Source organism: Heterodontus francisci, chromosome 30 (assembly GCF_036365525.1).
Source record: "Heterodontus francisci isolate sHetFra1 chromosome 30, sHetFra1.hap1, whole genome shotgun sequence".
Lineage (NCBI taxonomy): Eukaryota > Metazoa > Chordata > Chondrichthyes > Heterodontiformes > Heterodontidae > Heterodontus > Heterodontus francisci.
In genome coordinates this window covers 34,776,716-34,797,713 of record NC_090400.1, presented here as the reverse complement: position 1 = coordinate 34,797,713, position 20,998 = coordinate 34,776,716, and the positions used below count along the sequence as shown (strand labels likewise).

Here is a 20,998-nt window from a genome sequence, read left to right as displayed (position 1 = left end):
ATTTAGTTAATGAAAATAGAATAATTTTGGTCAACTATTTCACCCTTCATTTAAAACAATAATATTTTGGAAATATTCCCACAGCAAAAAGGGTTGAGATTGTCTAAGATAATTCCATAAATGACCTACGCAGTGATCTGAGGGGCACTTTGTCTCATCAATTTGAATGGCATTTGAGTCCCAGTCCCAGAAATGCAAGGGTGATGTTTTCACCAACTGCAACATCTAATAACCTATCACTGTGATTTTACTCAAGTATTTTTGTTTTTCATACCACCTTTATCTATTAGTAAAGAGACAGAAACAACAAGAACTTGTATTTAACATAGTAAAACATCCCAAGTTGCTGAACAGGTGTATTTATCAAACAAAACTTGACACTGACCCACATAAGGAGGTATTGGAACGAATGACCAAAAGCTTGGTCAAAGAGATATGTTGTAAGGAGTGTCTTCAAGGAGGATAGAAATGCAGAGAGGATAAGGAGGGAATCCCAGAGCTTAGGGCTTTGACAGCTGAAGGCACACCCATCAGTGGTTGAGTGATTAAAATTGGGGATGCTTAAGAGGCCAGAAATGGATGAGCACAGCTATCTCAAAATCCTGGAACTTCCTCCCTCTGAGCACTGGGGGTGTACCTACACCACATAGACTGCAGCAGTTCAAGGTCGCAGCTTCTCGAGGTCAATTGGGGATGGCTAGTAAATGCTGGCTTTGCCAATGGTGCCCACATCCGATGAACAAATTTTTTTTTTTAAATTTGAGGGTTGTAGGGCTGGCGGAGATTACAAGGATAGGGAGGGATGAGGCCATGGAGGGATTTAAAAACCAGGCTGAGATTTTAATACAAACAAAAACAAGAAATGCTGGATTCACTCAGCAGGTCTGGCAGCATCTGTGGAAAGAGAAGCAGAGTTAACGTTTCGGGTCAGTGACCCTTCTTCGGAACTGACAAATATTAGAAAAGTCACAGATTATAAACAAGTGAGGTGGGGGTTGGGCAAGAGATAACAAAGGAGAAGGTGCAGATTGGACCAGGCCACATAGCTGACCAAAAGGTCACGGAGCAAAGGCAAACAATATGTTAATGGTGTTTTGAAAGACAAAGCATTAGTACAGATTAGGTGTGAATATACTGAATATAGAACATCAGCAAGTGCAAACCTGAAGAAAAACAACCTGAAAAAAACAGTGGGTAAGCAAACTGAACAAACTAAGATGAAATGAAATAAATGCAAAAAATGTAAAAAGGAATGCAAAAAAAAGGAAGAAAAAATAACTAAAAATGACTAAAAATGAAAGTAAAGTGGGGGGCTGTCATGCTCTGAAATTATTGAACTCAATGTTCAGTCCGGCAGGCTGTAGTGTGCCTAATCGGTAGATGAGATGCTGTTCCTCGAGCTTGCGTTGATGTTCACTGGAACACTGCAGCAATCCCAGGACAGAGATGTGAGCATGAGAGCAGGGGGGAGTGTTGAAATGACAAGCAACCGGAAGCTCAGGGTCCTGCTTGCGGACTGAGCGGAGATTTTAATATCTGCGTAGGTCAGCAAACGAGGGGTGATGGGTGAAACAGGACTTGGTGCAAGTTAGGGACACGTGAAGCAGAGTTTTGGATAACCTCCAAGTTTGCAGAGGGTGCAAATTGGAGGTCTGTCAGGAGTATAATGCATTAGTCAAGTCTATAGGTAACAAAAGCATGGGCTGTATTTTACCAGCCCCTCGCGCCATGGGTCATGGGGGTGGGCGGTAGAATTCTGCAAGGAGAGGCCTGCCTCGACCCGTGACATCGAGAAGGGCCCGCCACATGTTACCGGCGGAGGGGGACCTCAGGAACTCATACGGAGGTCTGAGGCAAGAACCTGGTGGGGAGGGAGGAGGAATAAAATTTGCAGGGTGGGAGGGGTGGGGGAGCATGGAAAACACTCTTTATTGGTTTTGGGGATGTTGGGAAGGGGTTGAAGGCCAGATGGTAGAAGGTTGGGTGGGAAGCTCGGGTAGGGAATAAAGTGAGTTTTGTCAATGAGGACCAGTTAAATGACCATGGGGGGGTTGGGGAAGGGCTTCCAAATCATAATTGTTTATTTTAATAAAATCGGCACTACTGTAACTTTTAAAATTAAAATCAGTGTTGGGGACTTAAAGCCCTTTAAAAATGGTGCCGGCACAGTGGCACTGGACACTGTTGCCGGGGACGTGGCGGTCGCCCCCCTGTCATTGAGGGCGGCTGCTCCACCCCTCTATTTAAATCAGCCACCGCGCGTAATATCGTGGGGGCTGTGTGGCAGCCCTCCATGTCGGAAGGCCATAGAGTTCAAAGCGCTCTGCCGCAGAGTGTGGCGCGCTAATAAAATTCAGCCCCATTGATCAGAGCTTCGTTAGCAGATGAACTAAGGCAGGGGTGGAGTGGGATGTTACTGAGGTGGGAATAGGCAGCCTTAGTGATGCCATGGATATGTGGATGGAAGTTCATCTCTGGGTCAATAATGAGACCAAGGTTGCAAAGAGTCTGGTTCAGCCTCAGCCAGTTACCCAGGAGAGGAATGGAGTCAGTGGCAAGAGAACGTGGTTTGTGGTGGGGACTGAAGACAATGGGCTGGATTTTGCAGCAGGCTTCGGGACCCCGACATCTGCTTCACCCTATTTTGCCACGCCCCCACTGCCTCCCACCACCAAGCCTGCCACTACAGGCTGGGAAAATTCAGCCCAATGGCTTCGGTCTTCCCAGTATTTAGTTGGAAGAAATTTCTGCTCATCCAGTACTGGATGTCAGACAAGCAATGTGACAATTTGGAGCCATGGGAGGTGTTGAGTTAGAGCTGGGTATATGTAGAAACTGGCATTGTGTTTTCAGATAACCTGCCTTTTGAGTCTCCAGCAATGCCTGCTGTCTTATTTATGGAACAGTACATGGTACTGTGTGAACTTAGGCAGAAAAATATAAAGGGAAAAAAATTAGCATAATCAATTAAAACAAGAAAAGTAAGTAAAATTCGGAGCTTTTCACCATTCCATATGGAGAAGAACTGAAGCTTTACTTGCGATCTTTCCTTTTTCATCACTTCCATGCAGGAGTGTGCTGCACCAGCAGGACACCCTTGGTGTACATCTTCAAAGTTGTTTAAGAAGATGTCTAACTCACCTGTTTACAAAGTTTTTTTTCACTTTCCTCAGGAGCTGCACATGGGGACAGCTGACATTGTCAATCACATCTTAAAGAAGCATGACACCACTAAGGCAAGTTTTTCTAGATTATGCATTTTGTGTTGATAAGTGTTGTGTGTGACTTGTTAATTACCGTAGGAATTTAAAACATTATTGGGATTTTTTTTAGATTGTTCTCCATTTGTATCTTTGCAGTTGCTGTAAGGAAACTGAACAGATAGACTGGGTAAACCTAATGAGCACTAATGCTGCGGAGGACGAGGTTCTGGAGTGTGTTAGTGGGTTTTCTAGAGCTGTATGTTGAGGAACTGACTAGAGGATGGGCTATTTTAGATCCAGTATTATGTAATGAGAAAGGGCTAATTAATAATCTTGTAAAAGAACCTTTAGTGATGAGTGATCATAATGTGATAGAATTTTGTTTGAAAGTTCAATCTGAAGCCAGGGTGTTAAATTTGAACAGAGAACGTTATGATGGGATGAGGGGCAAATTGGCTGAGGTGGACTGCAAAAATACATTAAAAGCTGTGACAGTACATCGACAATGGATAGTCTTTAAAGACTTATTACGTAATTTACAGCAACTATATATTCCTTCAAGGCACAAAAACCCCAAAAGTAAAGGCCGTTAACTGGCTAACAAAGGAAGTTGTGGATTGTATAAGATTAAAAGAAAAGGCCTATAAAGTTGCCAGAAATAGTAGTAAACCTGAGGATTGGGAGGATTTTAGAATACAGCGAAGGAGGACCAAGAAACTGATAAAGGGAGAACAGAATATGAATGTAAACTAGCAAAAAACATAAAAATGGACTGTAAAAAGGAAACATTTGGCAAAGACAAATGTGGGTCCATTACAGGCAGAGTCAGGAAAATTTATAATGGGGAATAGAGAAATGGCAGAGAAGCGAAATGATTACTTTCTGCCTGTCTTCACTGAGGAAGATACAAGAAATCTTCTGGAATTAGAGATCCAAGGGACGAGGGAGAATGAGGGCTTGAAGGAAATTAGTATTAGTAAGAAGGTTGTTTTGGTGAAATTATTGAGGCTGAAGGTGGATAAGTCCCTGGGACCTGATATTCTACATCCCAGAGTGTTGAAAGAGGTAGCTATGGAGATAGTGGATGCATAGGTGATCATCATCCAAAATTCTATAGATTCTGGAATGGTTCCTGCAGATTGGAAGGTCGCAAATGTCACCTCACTATTTAAGCAGGGAGGAGAGAGAAAACAGGGAACTACAGACCTGTTGGCCTTAGTAGGAAAATGCGAGAATCTGTTTTAAAGGATGTGATAAATGGACGCTTGGATAATAATCTGATTGGGCATAGTTACGTAGATTTATGATTGGGAAATCATGTTTGACGAACCTTTTGAAGTTTTTTGGGGATGTTACTAAGAAAATTGATAAAGGGGAGTTGGTGGACATAGTATACTTGAATTTTCAGAAGGCTTTTGATAAAGTCCCCCACACGAGGTTGGTTAGCAAAATTTAAAGCACGTGGGATAGATAATATACTGGCATGGATTAAGGATTAGTTAACAGGCAGAAAACAGAGTATGAATAAATGGGTCATTCTCACATTGGCAAGCTGTGACTAGTGGGGTACCACAAGGATCAGTACTTGGGCGTCATCTGTTCACTATATATCAATGATTTGGATATAGGGACCAAATGTAATATTTCCAAGTTCGCGGATGCCACAAAGCTAGATGGGAATGTGTGTTGCAAAGCTGCTTCAAGGGGACAGACTTAGTGAGTGGGCAAGAACGTGGCAGATGGAATATAATGTGGAAAAATGTGAGGTTATCCATTTTGGTAGGAGGAATAAGTGTGCAGAGTATATCTTAAATGGTAAGAGAATAGAAAGTGTAGATTTGCAAAGGGACCTGGGTGTCCTTGTCAATAAGTCACTGAAAGCTAACATGCAGCTGCAGCAAGCAATTAAGAAGGCTAACAGTATGTTAACCTTTATCACAAGAGGATTTGATTACAGGAGTCGTGAAGTCTTGCTTGAATTGTACCTGCAATACTGTGTGCAGTTTTGGTCCCCTTACCTTAGGAAGGATATTATTGCCATAGAGGGAGTGCAGCTCAGATTAACCAGACTTGTTCCTGGGATGGCGGGGCTATCCTATGAAGAGAGATTGGGAAAACTGGGCCTGTATTCTCTAGAGTTTTGAAGAATGAGAGGTGATCTCATTGGAACCTACAAAATACTTAAAGGGATAGACAGGGTAGATGCAGGTAAGATGCTTTCCCTGGTAGGGGAGTCTAGAACCAGAGGACACAATTTCAAAATAAGGGGGAAGCCACTTAGGACCGAGATGAGGAGAAATTTCTTTACTCAGAGGGTTGTGAATCTTTGGAATTCTCTACCATAGAGGGCTGTGGAAGCTCAGTCATCAAGCATGTTTAAAGTAGAGATTGACAGATTTCTAAATACCAATGACATAAGTGGATATGGGGATAGTGTGGGGAAAAAGGCATTGAAGTGGATGATTAGCCATGATCGTATTGAATGGCGGAGCAGGCTCGATGGGCTGAATGACCTCCTCCTACTCCTGTGTTCCTAGATGATGACTTAAGTTTCCAGCCCGTCAACAGTGCCTTAGTACTTCAGGATTTTCTTGATAGTTTACTACTCATAATTAGTACATTTACATCAATAACTTATTAATGAGAAAACTATTCTATTACAACACTAATACACTCAATTAATTCTCAGTTGAAATTTGGCATATTAACTGAAATATTAAGCAAATTCAGGACTGAGTTTCTTATGAAGTAATTTAATAGTTGGGATGGTTTTTAAGATAGGGTAGTGGTGACCAAGTCAATCAAGATGGAGTTGGATGCTGGGGAAAAGGCAGGGAGGGGGGAAGATAGCATTCTGTGGATTGATGAGCTAGATGGGCCGAGTGACCTCCCTCATCTGTACTGATGGAAGGAGGTCAATACATAGAACAAAATTTAAGTACTGGTATCTTATATTTTAACATCTACTTGAACCACGAGAGAGAACCTTGGATTTAGCAGCTGAAGCTGCAATATTAAGCCACGTACTGAATAAGCTGGGGGGGAAGGGATGCTGAACAAATTCGTTATTTGTATGAACGGTGGTGTTTTGATTCTTCCTGAAGTAATCGACAAAAGGAAATGAGTATATATAACTCAAAAAAAAACAAGTCGTACATAGCCACATTGTAACTGTGAATGGGGATCAGCTGCTGCATCTTGTGGTGATAATCACATTGTGATGTGATTTTATTTCACAGCCATTATATGGTTTAATAAGAGTCTTAATAAGCTGTTAGTTTTAGATAGTGATATAGTACCAACTGAGTCAAATGATTAGTTTTCCTAATACTTAAAATCAACGTAATGCTCTTAGATGGATAAGAATTACGTTTTTCAAATGACTAATGTAAGACAAGTAATATCTTTTTTAAAAGCCAGTCTTTTTGTGTGCGCCAAAAATTAATTTGATAGTGTGAGCTTATGTTTGCCTTTCCCAGTGTCAGTTTTCTTTGAAATGTTTTCATACAGAGATGGTATTATGAAGGGTTCGATCACTGGTTTTGTTTTGCAAAATGTTTCAAATGCTGTATTAAGGTTTTGACCAGCTGGTATGGAATAAAAACAGAAAAGGCTGAAAATACTGAGCAGGTTAGGCAGCATCTGAGGAGAGAGAAACAGAGTGAACGTTTCAGGTCAATAACCTTTCGTTGGAACTGGTGTGGAACTTGATTCAAATGCTGAGCAAGGGAAATAGTCCGTACTAGATGTCTCTCAATAGAATTGACATAGCTTAAAAGATACAGAAAGGCAACATATATGGCACCAATTTAATGGAAGCTGTTAGTGGTATGGTTTTATTTAAGTTTAGGTTTCCTAGATATTTCAACTGAAGCCCCAATTAAAATAAATTAGTTTAGTGCACTTAACCTAAACCTGTTGCTCATCAGTGAGGTTGTAATGCTGCAATTGTTCCATCCTTGATGCCTTGGTAAGAATGGTAAAGTCTGAAGACGTCAGGGGTCGTGGCAGGGGGTTCCAGAAAATACTTCTGGGAGAGGCCTGCTGCGGGCCTCGACACCAGAAAAGCCTCGCCGCATTTTACCGGCAGCGGCGAGGCTTTGGGGCAACCTCCTCTCACTGTTCGGCAGCAGAGCCTTCATTTCAGGATTTAAATAAATGTAAAAACATGCAAAAGCACTTGCCTTGTCCCGACGGCCGTCCCATGCCAATATTCCGGCCAACGGCCAGAACTCCTACGCCTTCGGACCTCCATTTGGAGGTCCGAGGCATGACACCAGTGGGGAGGAGGGAGGAGTGAATTTTTCAGGGCGGGAGGGATGGAACTGCAAAAAGCAACGCGATTGTTTGCGGGGATAGTGTAAGTTTTCTGTGCACAAATTGGCTGCCGTGCTTCTTGCATTACAACACTTCATAAGTACTTTGAAAGATCTGGTGGTGAAAGGTGCTATATAAGTGCAAATCTTTTTATAAATGCTGCTGTGAGAAAACACCTGGAACCTTTCCTCAAAGCCTGATCGAGATTAAGAGGTGTACCTGTAATGAAGCATGACTTGCATGCTGCCACTGATGTAATGTGGTGGCGCACCTGTATGTTGCATCATTAAGCTGCCCTTTGTTCTGACTTTTCCTGCAGTCAGTACATTTGCTCAGATTTTTTTTTTTGGCATTTTATTTCTTAAAAAAACAAGTTAAAAAAACAAGTTAGAAAAACATGTTTTATGAAGTAACTCTGAGTTTGCAGATTTGAGTTATTGTCTTTTGTGATGGTATTGCAGGGTGGTGTTTATGTTGTTAAACCCTTTGACTTGGCTCACATTTCCCTTCCTCAAATGAGAGGAAGTTGTTGGTGGGGAGGACAAATGCTTGAGTCATATAAACCTCCGTTGAATAATCTATTAAAAATATCTTGCACAGCCTTTAAATTACTAATGCATTTTTAATTTGTTCTGCTCATTTCAAAATAGTAAAATGTTATTTTGAAAATATAGATCTTGGGCAATTGAGAGAAGTAAAGCATTGTCATTTCAACAAAGATCTTTATTTGTACATTTAAAGTTCGACCCTATTTGCCAAATTGTCCAAAGTGGCTTTTTTAGCAAAATACTTTCCCAACTAGCTACGTTCACAAACAAACCAATAGCTACCAAGAGTGGGGTGTCCAACCTTTGGGGCAAGAGCTGATTCCCTGTACCAAATTTAACAAGTAGTATAATTAAAATACTTTTGGATCAGCCACAATGATCAAACACTTGTCCAACACAAGAACGTTCTTTGATAAAATGTTTCTGGTTATTAAACAAGCATTTTTGCACAGTTTGATATGTTGAATGAGAGATCTGATCTTTATAGTTACAGTAGAATATTCGTCTATTGGAAACCATTTGATACTATCGATTCCTATTGTGTGTTCTTGGCTGGCTTCTAGTATTTGAACAAAGAACAGTACAGCGCAGGAACAGGCCATTCGGCCCTCCAAGCCTGCGCCGATCTTGATGCCTGCCTAAACTAAATCCTTCTGCACTTCCGGGGACTGTATCCCTCTATTCCCATCCTATTCATATATTTGTCAAGATGCCTCTTAAACGTCATTATCATACCTGCTTCCACCACCCGCCCCCACCCCCCCACCCCCATCGGCAGCAAGTTCCAGGCACTCACCGCCCTCTGTGTAAAAAAACTTGCCTCGCACATCCCCTCTAAACTTTGCCCCTTGTACCTTAAACCTATGTCCCCTAGTAACTGACTCTTCCACCCTGGGAAAAAGCCGCTCATAACTTTGTAAACCTCTATCATGTCGCCCCTCCACCTCCGTCGTTCCAGTGAAAACAATCTGAGTTTTTCCAACCTCTCCTCATAGCTAATGCCCTCCAGACCAGGCAACATCCTGGTAAACCTCTTCTTTACCCTCTCCAAAGCCTCCACGACCTTCTGGTAGTGTGGCGACCAGAATTGCACGCAATATTCTAAGTGTGGCCTAACTAAGATTCTGTACAGCTGCAGCATGACTTGCCAACTTTTATACTCGATGCCCCGACCGATGAAGGCAAGCATGCCGTATGCCTTCTTGACTACCTTATCCACCTGCGTTGCCACTTTCAGTGATCTGTGGACCTGTACGCCCAGATCTCTCTGCCTGTCAATACTCCTAATGGTTCTGCCATTTACTGTATACTTCCCACCTGCATTAGATCTTCCAAAATGCATTACCTCCATCTGCCATTTCTCCGCCCAAGTCTCCAACCGATCTATAACCTGCTGTATCCTCTGACAGTCCTCATCACTATCCGCAACTCCACCAACCTTTGTGTCGTCCGCAAACTTACTAATCAGACCAGCTACATTTTCCTCCAAATCATTTATATATACTACAAACAGCAAAGGTCCCAGCACTGATCCCTGCGGAACACCACTAGTCATATCCCTCCATTCAGAAAAGCACCCTTCCACTGCTACCCTCTGTCTTCTATGACCCAGCCAGTTCTGTATCCATCTTGCCAGCTCACCTCTGATCCCGTGTGACTTCACCTTTTGTACCAGTCTGCCATGAGGGGCCTTGTCAAAGGCTTTACTGAAGTCCATATAGATAACATCCACTGCCCTTCCTTCATCAAACATCTTTGTCACTTCCTCACAAAACTCAATCAAATTAGTGAGACACGACCTCTCCTTCACAAAACCATGCTGCCTCTCACTAATTTTGTTTGTTTCCAAATGGGAGTAAATCCTGTCCCGAAGAATCCTCTCTAATAATTTCCCTACCGCTGATGTAAGGCTCACCGGCCTATAATTTCCTGGATTATCCTTGCTACCCTTCTTAAACAAAGGAACAATATTGGCTATTCTCCAGTCCTCTGGGACCTCACCTGTAGCCAATGAGGATGCAAAGATTTCTGTCAAGGCCCCAGCAATTTCTTCCCTTGCTTCCCTCAGTATTCTGGGGTAGATCCCATCAGGCCCTGTGGACTTATCTACCTTAATGCTTTGCAAGACACCCAACACCTCCTCCTTATCAGGTTATTCATTTGTGGCTCCAGCTTTCTCATGACTGTAGAACGTCTTGCAGGTATTCATTGGTGAGCCGTGAGAGTAAAAGAGGTTTCTGTGGGTTTATTTGTGAGAATGCTTGTTCGCGCAGTAAATAATGACAGCATGTGCTGGGCATGACATTGCAGATCTCCAAACTCCTCTGGCAAGTGCTAATAGAATGTCAGTGTAGTCATTACCTCAAACCTACTCTTCAGCTGATCATTACATTAAAGCTGCATTCGAATCTCTGGTGGGGCTCTCTAATGACTGACAGTAAAATGTTTCCTAAACCCTCACTTCCGATTTATTTTGGAAGTTACTGGCTTTCTTAACAGCCACAGTCAATTTTTCAGCTTCTTTTGGTGCCAACACGGATTAGAAGTGCAACAATGCATCATAAGCTTTTCACAGCCAGAGTTCAGTCTCAAAAGTGCACAAGTAGCTTAATATGAACATACGAATTAGGGGCAGGAGTAGGCCATTCGGCCCCTCAAGCTTGCTCTGCCATTTGATAAGATCATGGCTGATCTGATTGTGGCCTCAACTCTACTTTCCTGTCTACCCCACCCCCACACCTTTTGACTGCCTTGTTAGTCAAGAATCTAACTCAGCCTTAAAAATATTCAATGACCCTGCCTCCACTGCTCTCTGGAAAAGAGAGTTCCACAGACTAACAACCCTCAGACAAATTTCTCCTCCTGTCTTAAATGGGAGACCTCTTATTTTTAAACTGTGTCCCTTGGTTCTTGTCTCTCCCACAAAGGAAAACACCCTCTCAGCATCCACCCTATCAAGTCCCCTCAGGATCTTATATGTTTCAGTAAGATCACCTCTCATTCTTCTAAAATTTAATGGATACCAGCCCAACCTTTCCTCATAAGATAACCCCTTCATCCCAGGAATCAGTTAAGTGAACCTTCTCTGAACTGCTTCTCATGCAATTATATCCTTTAAGTAAGGAGACCAAAAGTGTACACTGTACTCCAGATGTGATCTCACCAACACCCTGTAGAACTGTGGCAAAACTTCCCTACTTTTATACTTGATTCCTCTTGCAATAAAGAACATTCCATTTGCCTTCCTAATCACTTGCTGTACCTGTATACTAACTTTTTGTGATTAATGTACCAGGACACCGAGATCCCTCTGTACTGCAGAGTTCTGCGATCTCTCGCCATTTAAATAATATACTGTCTTTCTACTCTTCCTGCCAAAATGTACATGTTCACATTTTCCCACTTTATACTCCTTTGCCAAATTTTTGCCCACACACTTAACCTATCTATAGCCCTTTGCAGATTCCTTATGTCCTCTTCACAACTTACTCCCCTACCTATCTTTGTATCATCAGCAAATTTAGGAATGTCAGGGACATTCTGTCCCTTCATCCAAGTCATTGATCTAGATTGTAAAGAGTTGAGGCCCCAGCAGTGAACCCTGTGGCATTCCACTAGTTACTGCTTGCCAACCTGAAAATGACCCATTTATCCTACTCTCTGCTTCCTGTTAGCTAAACAATCCTCAATCCATGCTAAAATGTTACTCCCTACACCATGAGCTCTTATTTTGTGTGGTAACCTTTGATGTGGCGCCTTTTGGAAATCCAAGTACACCACATCTACAGGTTCCCCTTTATCCATGTTGCCTGTTACTTGTTCAAAGAACTCTAAGAAATTAGTCAAATACAATTTCCTCTTCACTAAAACAATGTTAACTCTGCCTGATTGCATTAAGATTTTCTAAGTACCTGCTATAACCTCCTTAATAGATTCTAGCATTTTCCCTATAACATGTTAGGATAACTAGCCTGCAGTTTCCTGATTTCTGTCTCCCTTTTTGTGAATAGAGGTGTTACATTCGCTATTTTCCAATCTGATGGGACCTTTCCAGAATCTAGGGAATTTTGCAAAATTACCACCAATGCATCTACTATCTCAGCAGCCACTTGTAAGACCCTTGGATGTAGGCCATCAGCTCCTGGGAACTTGTCAGCCTTTAGTTCTAATAGTTTTCTCAGTACCCTTTCCCTGGTGATTGTAATTGTTTTATGTTCCTCCCTACCTTTCAACTTTGTAGTGTTGTTGTGTTTTGAAATTGCGATTGCATTGTGTACTCTGTGCTGTAGAATACACAAGCTAGCAAAGTAAAAGTGAAACTAAAATAGAACAAAAGGAGATAGATTTATGTTCAGTTGCTGCAGTCTTTGTCTCTCTGTCTTTGCCTCATATTCCATATCAAACTCGGCTAAACCTCACTCAAGTCCCGAGGACATCAACTCCATGATTTATAGATATTTCTGGGATGTTATTTGTGACTTCTACAGTGAAGACAGACACATAATATCTGTTCAACACTTCTACCATTTCTTTATTTCCCATTATTAATTCCCCAGTCTCGCCCTCTAAGGGGCCAATGCTCACTTCAGTTACTCTCTTCTGTTTTAACAGTTGTGTCACAATCCAGTTAGGCTCTTGTAACTCTGAGTACCTTCTTTCTGATTATAATCAGGTGGCCTGTGAAATCTATTAGAAATGTAAAGTCCATGATTCATCGGAGTTCTGGCAGTGCTCTTTTCTGCTTCATGAAGAGGTGTATTTCATAGTTTTTTTTAGGTGTAATTTCTCCAGCCTATTTCAAAATTAGTGATGCTTCAGGCCTGTTATTCAAATGAAGTTAACAATCCCATGATTGGTTGTAGATTGACTAATCTGCCAGCTAGAGCCTTTTGACACACATTGTAGTCGTCGCTGATGAGCTAGCTCTGTACGCCGGGGAGACTATTGAAAACAATGGGCTGAATTTTAAGAGCCCGCTGCCAATCGGGCCGGGTCCTGCCAGCATCATGGTCTGTGGCAGGCCTCATCCAGAGCCATCATCAGGACTCCCCCCACCACTGATCATGACGTCGAGGACTTGTTAAAATCCAGCCCAATGTATTCAGTGTTTCTATTTTTGTCAATAACACCATAGAAAATAGCAAAAAACCCCACACAGCTTCATGGTCCAACTTCTTCACAAGTGCCTTGACTCTGTCCTCTGCGCATGACTGCAGCATCTTCCAGTTGGCCAACAAGTTTGGGACTATCTCCTCTCAGGATCTTCCTTGCAAGTGTGTTGCTTAAAGAGGTCAAGGTCTCTTCCTGTATCTTGAAAGATGAAATTGTCTGAATTTATTTTATTTTCCTTGGGACTCCTGCAGGCATGAAGGGTTATAGTTATAAAGTCAAACTTGAAAAGAAAGGGTTCTTTTCATGACCTTCAGATGGTTGAAGGGTTATCTGTTGGAGGTCTTGAAGATTATGAATGTTTGTGACAGGGTAAATGTGATTCATTACCTTTATTGGTCAGTGAGCTGGCATTGAGAGGCATAAACTTAAGATAATCACAGAATTAAGGAGGTTAGAAAGAAATTTATTTAAAGGGTGTCTCTTAACAACTGGTTTTCCTTGAAAAAGGGTATTATGTGGAGAAAAGCACTGGTGCAAACTTAGGTCAAACAGCTTGTTTTTGTGTAATATTCTAGCATTCTAAGTTAATGTTTCCACTTTTTGTTTGTTGGTATTGTGGAAAAATTATTCTTTTAAAAGCAAAGGATTAAAACCTTAGAATATACATGCTGTCTATACAAATGTGTTTTTGGTGTCTAATGTTGCATTCTGTGAAAATTGAGCTTTTGTTTTTCTTAATCAATGACAGATGGGACATTTAACACTAGAAGATTATCAGATATGGAGTGTAAAAAGTGCTCTGGCCAGTGAGTTTCTTAATCTCCTTTTTCAGGTTAGTGCACAGAATGTTTGCCAGCGTAACAATCTCATAACGTTTTATTTATCTTTCAGATTCTCTGACTTATTTATTCCCTTCCATCCTGTTTGCCTTAGGTGGCCACAATTTAGGTGAACATTGTGTTGCCCATTGTGGTACTGAACCAAACAGACAATTAAGCTCAGTCCTGATGGTGTTCAAAACTTTTCTCTAAGGGTGGTAATTAAACAGATGTGTTTCCAGACTTTTCTCTTCACCCACCACCACTGAACTCCTAGGTTTGTTTTCTGGACTATGCTGAGATAATTGATATGGCCCAAGCTAATATTAGGAGTGAACCATTTGGCCTCAGCATCACTGAGTTTCTGTTCCTGATTGCTATCCGTAGACCTTTTGTAGCAAATGTGCATCTGTCAATGCTAGGCGAGGACAAGAGTAGTGTTGCCTTATGGTACCCAAGACTAGACTCACGCATGAAGAATATTCTGGGAGATGATTCTACATAAGAATGACCTTAACCCCCTCCCACCCCTTAGATAAGACAGCACCTTCACAAGAGGAGGCAAGAAATATGATTATTTCCTTTTCAATTTTTTTTTGTTAGAGATACAGCACTGAAACAGGCCCTTCGGCCCACCGAGTCTGTGCCGACCATCAACCACCCATTTATACTAATCCTACACTAATTCCATATTCCTACCACATCCCCACCTGCCCCTATATTTCCCTACCACCTACCTATACTAGGGGCAATTTATATTGGCCAATTTACCTATCAACCTGCAAGTCTTTGGCATGTGGGAGGAAACCGGAGCACCCGGAGGAAACCCACGCAGACACAGGGAGAACTTGCAAACTCCACACAGGCAGTACCCAGAATTGAACCCGGGTCGCTGGAGCTGTGAGGCTGCGGTGCTAACCACTGCGCCACTGTGCCGTCTGTTGAATATTTAGTGCAGTGTTGTCCAATAAATTAGTCACTAGTCACGTGTGGCTAATTGCAAATCCAGCTGTCAGTTATTACATTTTTGATTAGTAAATCAAAACTGAGTAATGGACACATTGAGCATATAATCTCAGTACTCGTATTCACACAATGAGCATGTGCACTTTAACTTTCTTGTGGGTTTTTTGGAGAAATGGTAAGAAGAGAAGCAGGATGTGAATATTTTTTGATTTGCAGTATGTGCTTTTCTTCCTTGGTAACTGCTTATTGGCTAACTGTTAAAATGGTGTGTAACAGATGAAGACACCAGACTTCAGCACCATCAAAACAGCAGCAACATTTTGTGGAGAGATAAACTGTCACCGAGGTTAGCTCGACTAATCAGGATAACTGCTCCAAGCACATGAAAGCAAGCCCAACCAATAACAAGCAGCTCCAAGAGGGCATTTCATGGCAAAGAGCAAGCAGCATCCAACCGCGTTCTGAATGGAGAGAGGGTGAGTGTGGCACGCCTTGCGCGAGTCAACATTCACTCCAATTACAGATCGCCACTGCTGGACAAATATCTAGAAGCTGTACAAGGATGTCTGTCAGATAAATTCATGCTAGAATTTCAAACTTTGACAGAAAAAAACAGCTATCAAGTTTTGCACTGAATGGTGTTAGATGTTCAAGTCAATAAACCCATGAAGTACATTTACTACTAAAATTAGTACACATGGCTAATGTTGCAATAACCTCACCTGTGGCTAGTCAGCAATTTATATCAGACAATGCTGATTACGTCTCAAGTATTCAGAGTTACCAGTGGTCATTATTTACCAAATTCAGTGACTGCTTAATATTCCTTTTAAAATTTTCTTCAGATATTTGATGAGCAATGTTTTTCAAAAAGAACTTGTGGATTTTGGGATGTATGGTACTTGTACTGACAGGAACAGGCTGCTCAAACTCCATTCCTACAAGTTGTACAGAGAAGAGATTTTGTGTTTGTCCCAAGTGTATACATGCATCATGTTTTTGCTATAATTTTTAGATTTATTGGAAGATGAATATGAAAAACTAACTTTAAATCATACAAACTAGGAGCCGAAGAAGGCCATTTGGCCCCTCTAGCCTGCTCCGCCATTCAATAATATCAGGGCTGATCTGTTTGTGTCTCGAATTTCACACTCCCATCTACCCCTGATAACCTTTGATTCCTTGCCTGACAAGAATCTATCTACCCCTGCCTTAAAATTATTCATTGACCCTGCCTCCACCACCTTCTGAGGCAGAGAGTTCCAAAGTTGTACAACCTTCAGAGAAAACATTTCGCCTCATCTCTGTCCTAAAAGGGTGACCCCTAGTTCTGGACTCCCTCACAAGAGGAAACCTCCTTTCCACAACCACCTTGTCAAGACCGTTGAGGATCTTGTACACTTCAGTCAAGTCTCCCCTCACTCTTCTAAACTTACAGAAGACTGACACTATAATTTGAGATTTTTCTGGTGTATTCCTCAAAGTGCAGAATCACTGTTTTAAAATGCCTGCTTTGATAAGATTATCAATATAGTATTATCAGTATGAATGGAATATATATGAATGGTCCAGTTCAGATACAGATGATAATTTGCCAATGAGTGTGGTAACAAGAAATTTGTAAGTGAGGATTTTTTCTCAAAAACTGAACTGAACCAACAGAAGTGTTTAAAAAATAAATTTGAATAACATATCATATGTTACATGGCAACAATTCAGTAAGTTGAGAGAATATTCAAGTTAGTTCATAGGATCATCTAAGCTGCAAAAGTCTCAATTGTCTTGGGGAGAAAAATAGGAAGCTGCATGTCACGGTAACCGTTATCTTTTTCCTTTCTTTTTGTTGCAGATATGCCACATAGTTCTTGGTCTAAGACCAGCCACACCAGAAGAAGAAGGACAAATTATCAGGTACATAACTTTCTCAGTTACAAATGGCAATAAAGAAATCATTACTTGAGCTTTCTCCAGCAATGTAACATTTTTATGCATTTTCGAAAGTTGTTTACTGTTAACAGATGTTATGCTTGAAATAGTGTTTAGGTTATTTAGCAAATTAAGGAATCCATTTTAATTGGAATTCTACATTCAGTGGACGTTCTCTGAAACAAAAAATTGCGATATGAAGCATCATGACTAGACATTCTCCCTGCCCCCTTCGCAGCCATATAAACTCGTGACAGAGATAAAATAAACAGAAATACGGGGGAAAAATACTCTGGCAAATTGCTCCCCGAACCCCCTCACATGATCAAAACCAGTCCAGGAGATTGTATGGACTGTGTATTATCTGTAAAGGCACTTGCCTTCTGTATAATGCAGTCTCTGCCCTAGTCAAGAACCAGTCCAGCTCCTCCTTGAAGACATGCAGATAGTCATTACCCACTACACCAGTCGGCAGCAAATTCCAGAGTGTGTCTACTGTCGGACAGAAGAAGAATCGCCTAACAACCAGTCTATTCCTATCTGTGTATAAATTAAATTTACGTACCCTGGTCTTCCCCAATGTGTTAAACTGAAATAATCTATTAAAGGCAAACTGTCTAATCCTGTCATTTTAAAGACCTCTATCAGGTCGTCTAAGTCTATGCTGCTCTAAAATTAATAGACTGTAGTCCTTAAGCCTATCTGAATAGCTATGGTTCCTTAAGCTGGTCAGCGTTCTCCTAGCTCTCCTCTGGACCTTTTCCAAGGCCACTATAACAAGCACCATGTGAGGGGAGCAAAACTGGATACACTACTCCAGATGCAGTCTAACCATTGATCTGTCCAAAGACAGGATAGTGTTCTTTGTTTTATATGGTTCTGTTAATGCACTCCAATACTCAACTTAAGCTACTGCTTCTCTAGATTGGTCATAAACCTTCAGTGATTTGTGCGCAATAACACTACCTTCTTTCATCAATTTTCCCTGCATATTATAGGAGTATTCTGTGTTGGTCCTACAAGCATGTATGATACTACATTTATCTAAGTTAAATGCTATTTGCCATTGTGTTGTCAACCCTCCTAGTGCATCTAAATCTCTTTGAATTTGTTTGCACACCTCCGCTGTTCAGGTCATGAATAAAGATAGTGGGCATCCGTGGGCCGAGGACTAATCCGCAAGGGACACTGCTCATTATGTGCCTCCAGGCTGATCCGTATTCGTTTTTTACAACATTTTGTTGTAGAAGTTAGCGCATCAGTTAATAATCATAGCTTTGAAGTCATATTGTGTAATATTACTTGCCAACATCTAATATTACTTTTTCTAATATCTTAATGGAGGGACTAATGGCATGGCATTGTTAGAATAGCATGCTATATAATTTTGTGTTAATTAGTTTTGGGAATCCCTGCTTTCACTTGTATTCTGTTGCTAATTTTATGTGCATCTTGTGTCTAGTGGATGGTTGGAAAGAGAAAGCAGACATGGCCTACAACATGGACATAACTGGTTTCTGATTTCAGTGCAGTGGTGGCAGCAGTGGAAGGAATATGTGAAATATGTGAGTAATTACCACACCTTTTTTTCAATGTTTACTAAAAGTCAGACTAGAGAATGCTACAAATGTCACACTGTTAGATGCAAAACAATTTTTAGAAAAAAGCAAGCAAGCTAGTCATTTCATCTGGACCCTGAAGCTTACAAGCAGTTAGTTAAGCTATCATTGATCTGAAGAATTCATTTGCACTTCTGATTGCCTGCTTCCAATAAGGAGCATTTGAGCAGTGGCCTTGTCCTTATAAGCAAGGTTTGCAGCTAAAGATCACAACAGATCCACATCACAGACTACTCCTGTGTGATACCACACACAGGTAGCTGGACATTTACAAGTGTGCCAATCAGCAAACATACCTCACCAACAGTAATTGACCACAGAACTTGTGTTTCCAGGATTTTTGGCCAACTGAAACATAATTTCATTGGAGCAGTTGCATAAAATATTGTACCTGTATTATGCAACACTCCTGTCCTTAAAAACACATGTTATCAGTTGATTTGCTGTGGATAACATAATGCCAGTGCAGGTTTTGTAGAAGTTTTGCCTTTGATTCTCCTAAGAAGGTAAACTGACCAACTATGCTTAATTTTAAATTCTGTAGTTTTACAACTTAAGTTGAACGATCTCAGAACTGATTTTTTGTGATAAACGTTCCATTTAAATGAAATGCTGCAACAATTTCCTTTTTTTTGTGCTATCACGGTGCATGTATTTATGCATTGAACGTGAGCAGAAAGACAAACAAATGGATGAAAGAATGACCTTATTTTTATATTTAAGTCATAGCAGGAGCTCTTTTACAATATATTGCACAGCAAAGAAAATGTGGCCTGGATGCCTGACAAAACTATATGCAAATAAATAGGTGGAAATCTATTTCCACTTTAACTTATTCATGTAACATTATTTAAGCAGATTGAGTTTACATAAATGATTTGAAGGAAATTAATACTTGGTCCAGTAACTAGGAGGAGATATATAATGTTTTCACCTGAGCAATTGCATCTTTGAGATTAGTGATTCCTGCACTTCCCATTTGCACCACATGCCACAGATTGAATCCCACAGTTAGAATCTTATGGTTTAACCTAGCAGTATATAAATATAAAAGAATTAATAAGTTTTAATGCACGTTAAATAGTTGTAAGTTATAAGACCATTTGCACAATCAAGCAGCGTTGTCTGCTGATTTTGTATAGCTTTGCCCATAACTCATTACATATTCACTGTGCAACTTTCAGAGAACAACTCAATTCTCAATACCGTTACAAATTGATCAAGTTATCAACTAAAGAGATTCATATAAGTTGTTTAGGAAACCTCAGTGCGCTCCAAAATATTGTCATTCAAGATAATTTTTTTTTATTAGAGTTCAGAAGTTTAAAATCTATTATTCAGCCAGTAAGTTGGTATGTAATGAAACATGGATTGACCTAGTCACTGTACAAATGTTGGCACATGAGCAATGGAATTGGAGATGATACAGATGTGATAACACTACTCATCATTGCTGACCTGATGCTAGAGCAGCTATGTGCATCCTTGAGCATCTGAGTGCATATTACCAAAATTTATTCCATGGTTATATTTTATATCAGAGAATGTAATTATGGAAATGGTATTTCAATATTTTTGCCATTGTGCATAATGTATTGTTTCAATTTGTAGTTCAATAAAAAAAAATTCAGCCTGTAGTTAGGACTAAAAATTTGAAGGCAAGATTAAAATCTCTGCTGTGAGAGCGATTAGTTGTGAATCAATGGGTGGTAATAGATATTGCATTCAAATGACTTTCGTTGCAGTATTGAAGCTCTTTTTTGTTTCATTATAGAGGTCAGTGATTACAACAGTATTCTACTGTGCTTGTAATGTATATCCCCAGCAGCCTTAGCTTAATTTTGGAGGTGCCAAAATATTTTTATTTTCAAATATTTTCCCTATCTTCTGTCTTCAAACTTTTTGTAATTGCTGTCATGAAGACGACTTCAGAAAATCTACATTGTGCCTGAATAAAAGGGAGAATTGCTTTCTTTGTTATTCATGGAATATAGTTCAGGGATATTTATGTATTCTGAAAAAAATAATCTCGCATTAAGCTGTTGGGTTATTAAAATGTAAGTGTATTTTTGTATATTTTATGTACATAAAAGTATTTGAGTATCAACAAGGTTCAACATTTTAAATGCTTTTAGCCGTGTGTTTATTTGACACAATTCAGGTTTTTCCTTCAACATTTTTTGCTATCTGCACAAATCAGACAGTTTCCCTTAGCAGACCCACATATCCTATTAACTAAAACTTGCAACCTTCACATAATGTGAATAGCATGGTATGTCATGTGAATAATAATTACCCTTTTACGTTGGAGTATTTTGCCTTGGAGACTACATGATCTGCTGACTGCATTCTCCTTCAACAGGTAATAAATATCATATTGTGGATCATTTTACTGAAGCTATAAAAAAAATTTACATGAGATAATTACTCAGAAGCGAAACACAGTAAGGAACTTCTGTTAGTTTAGTTTAGTTTAGAGATACAGCACT

The 20,998-nt window shown here is 40.4% G+C and overlaps 1 protein-coding gene across 4 annotated transcripts in view; it reads left to right on the top strand.

Annotated features, from left to right (window-relative positions):
- usp32 (ubiquitin specific peptidase 32) overlaps positions 1-20,998 on the top strand; it is a 257,320-nt gene that overhangs the window by 177,243 nt on the left and 59,079 nt on the right. For all 4 annotated transcript variants that reach the window (XM_068010358.1, XM_068010356.1, XM_068010355.1 and 1 more), the window contains 4 exons: positions 3,174-3,236; positions 13,929-14,012; positions 16,814-16,875; positions 18,353-18,455. In XM_068010358.1, coding sequence (XP_067866459.1) covers positions 3,174-3,236; positions 13,929-14,012; positions 16,814-16,875; positions 18,353-18,455 — 312 coding nt within the window. The remainder of the gene's footprint in view (positions 1-3,173; positions 3,237-13,928; positions 14,013-16,813; positions 16,876-18,352; positions 18,456-20,998) is intronic.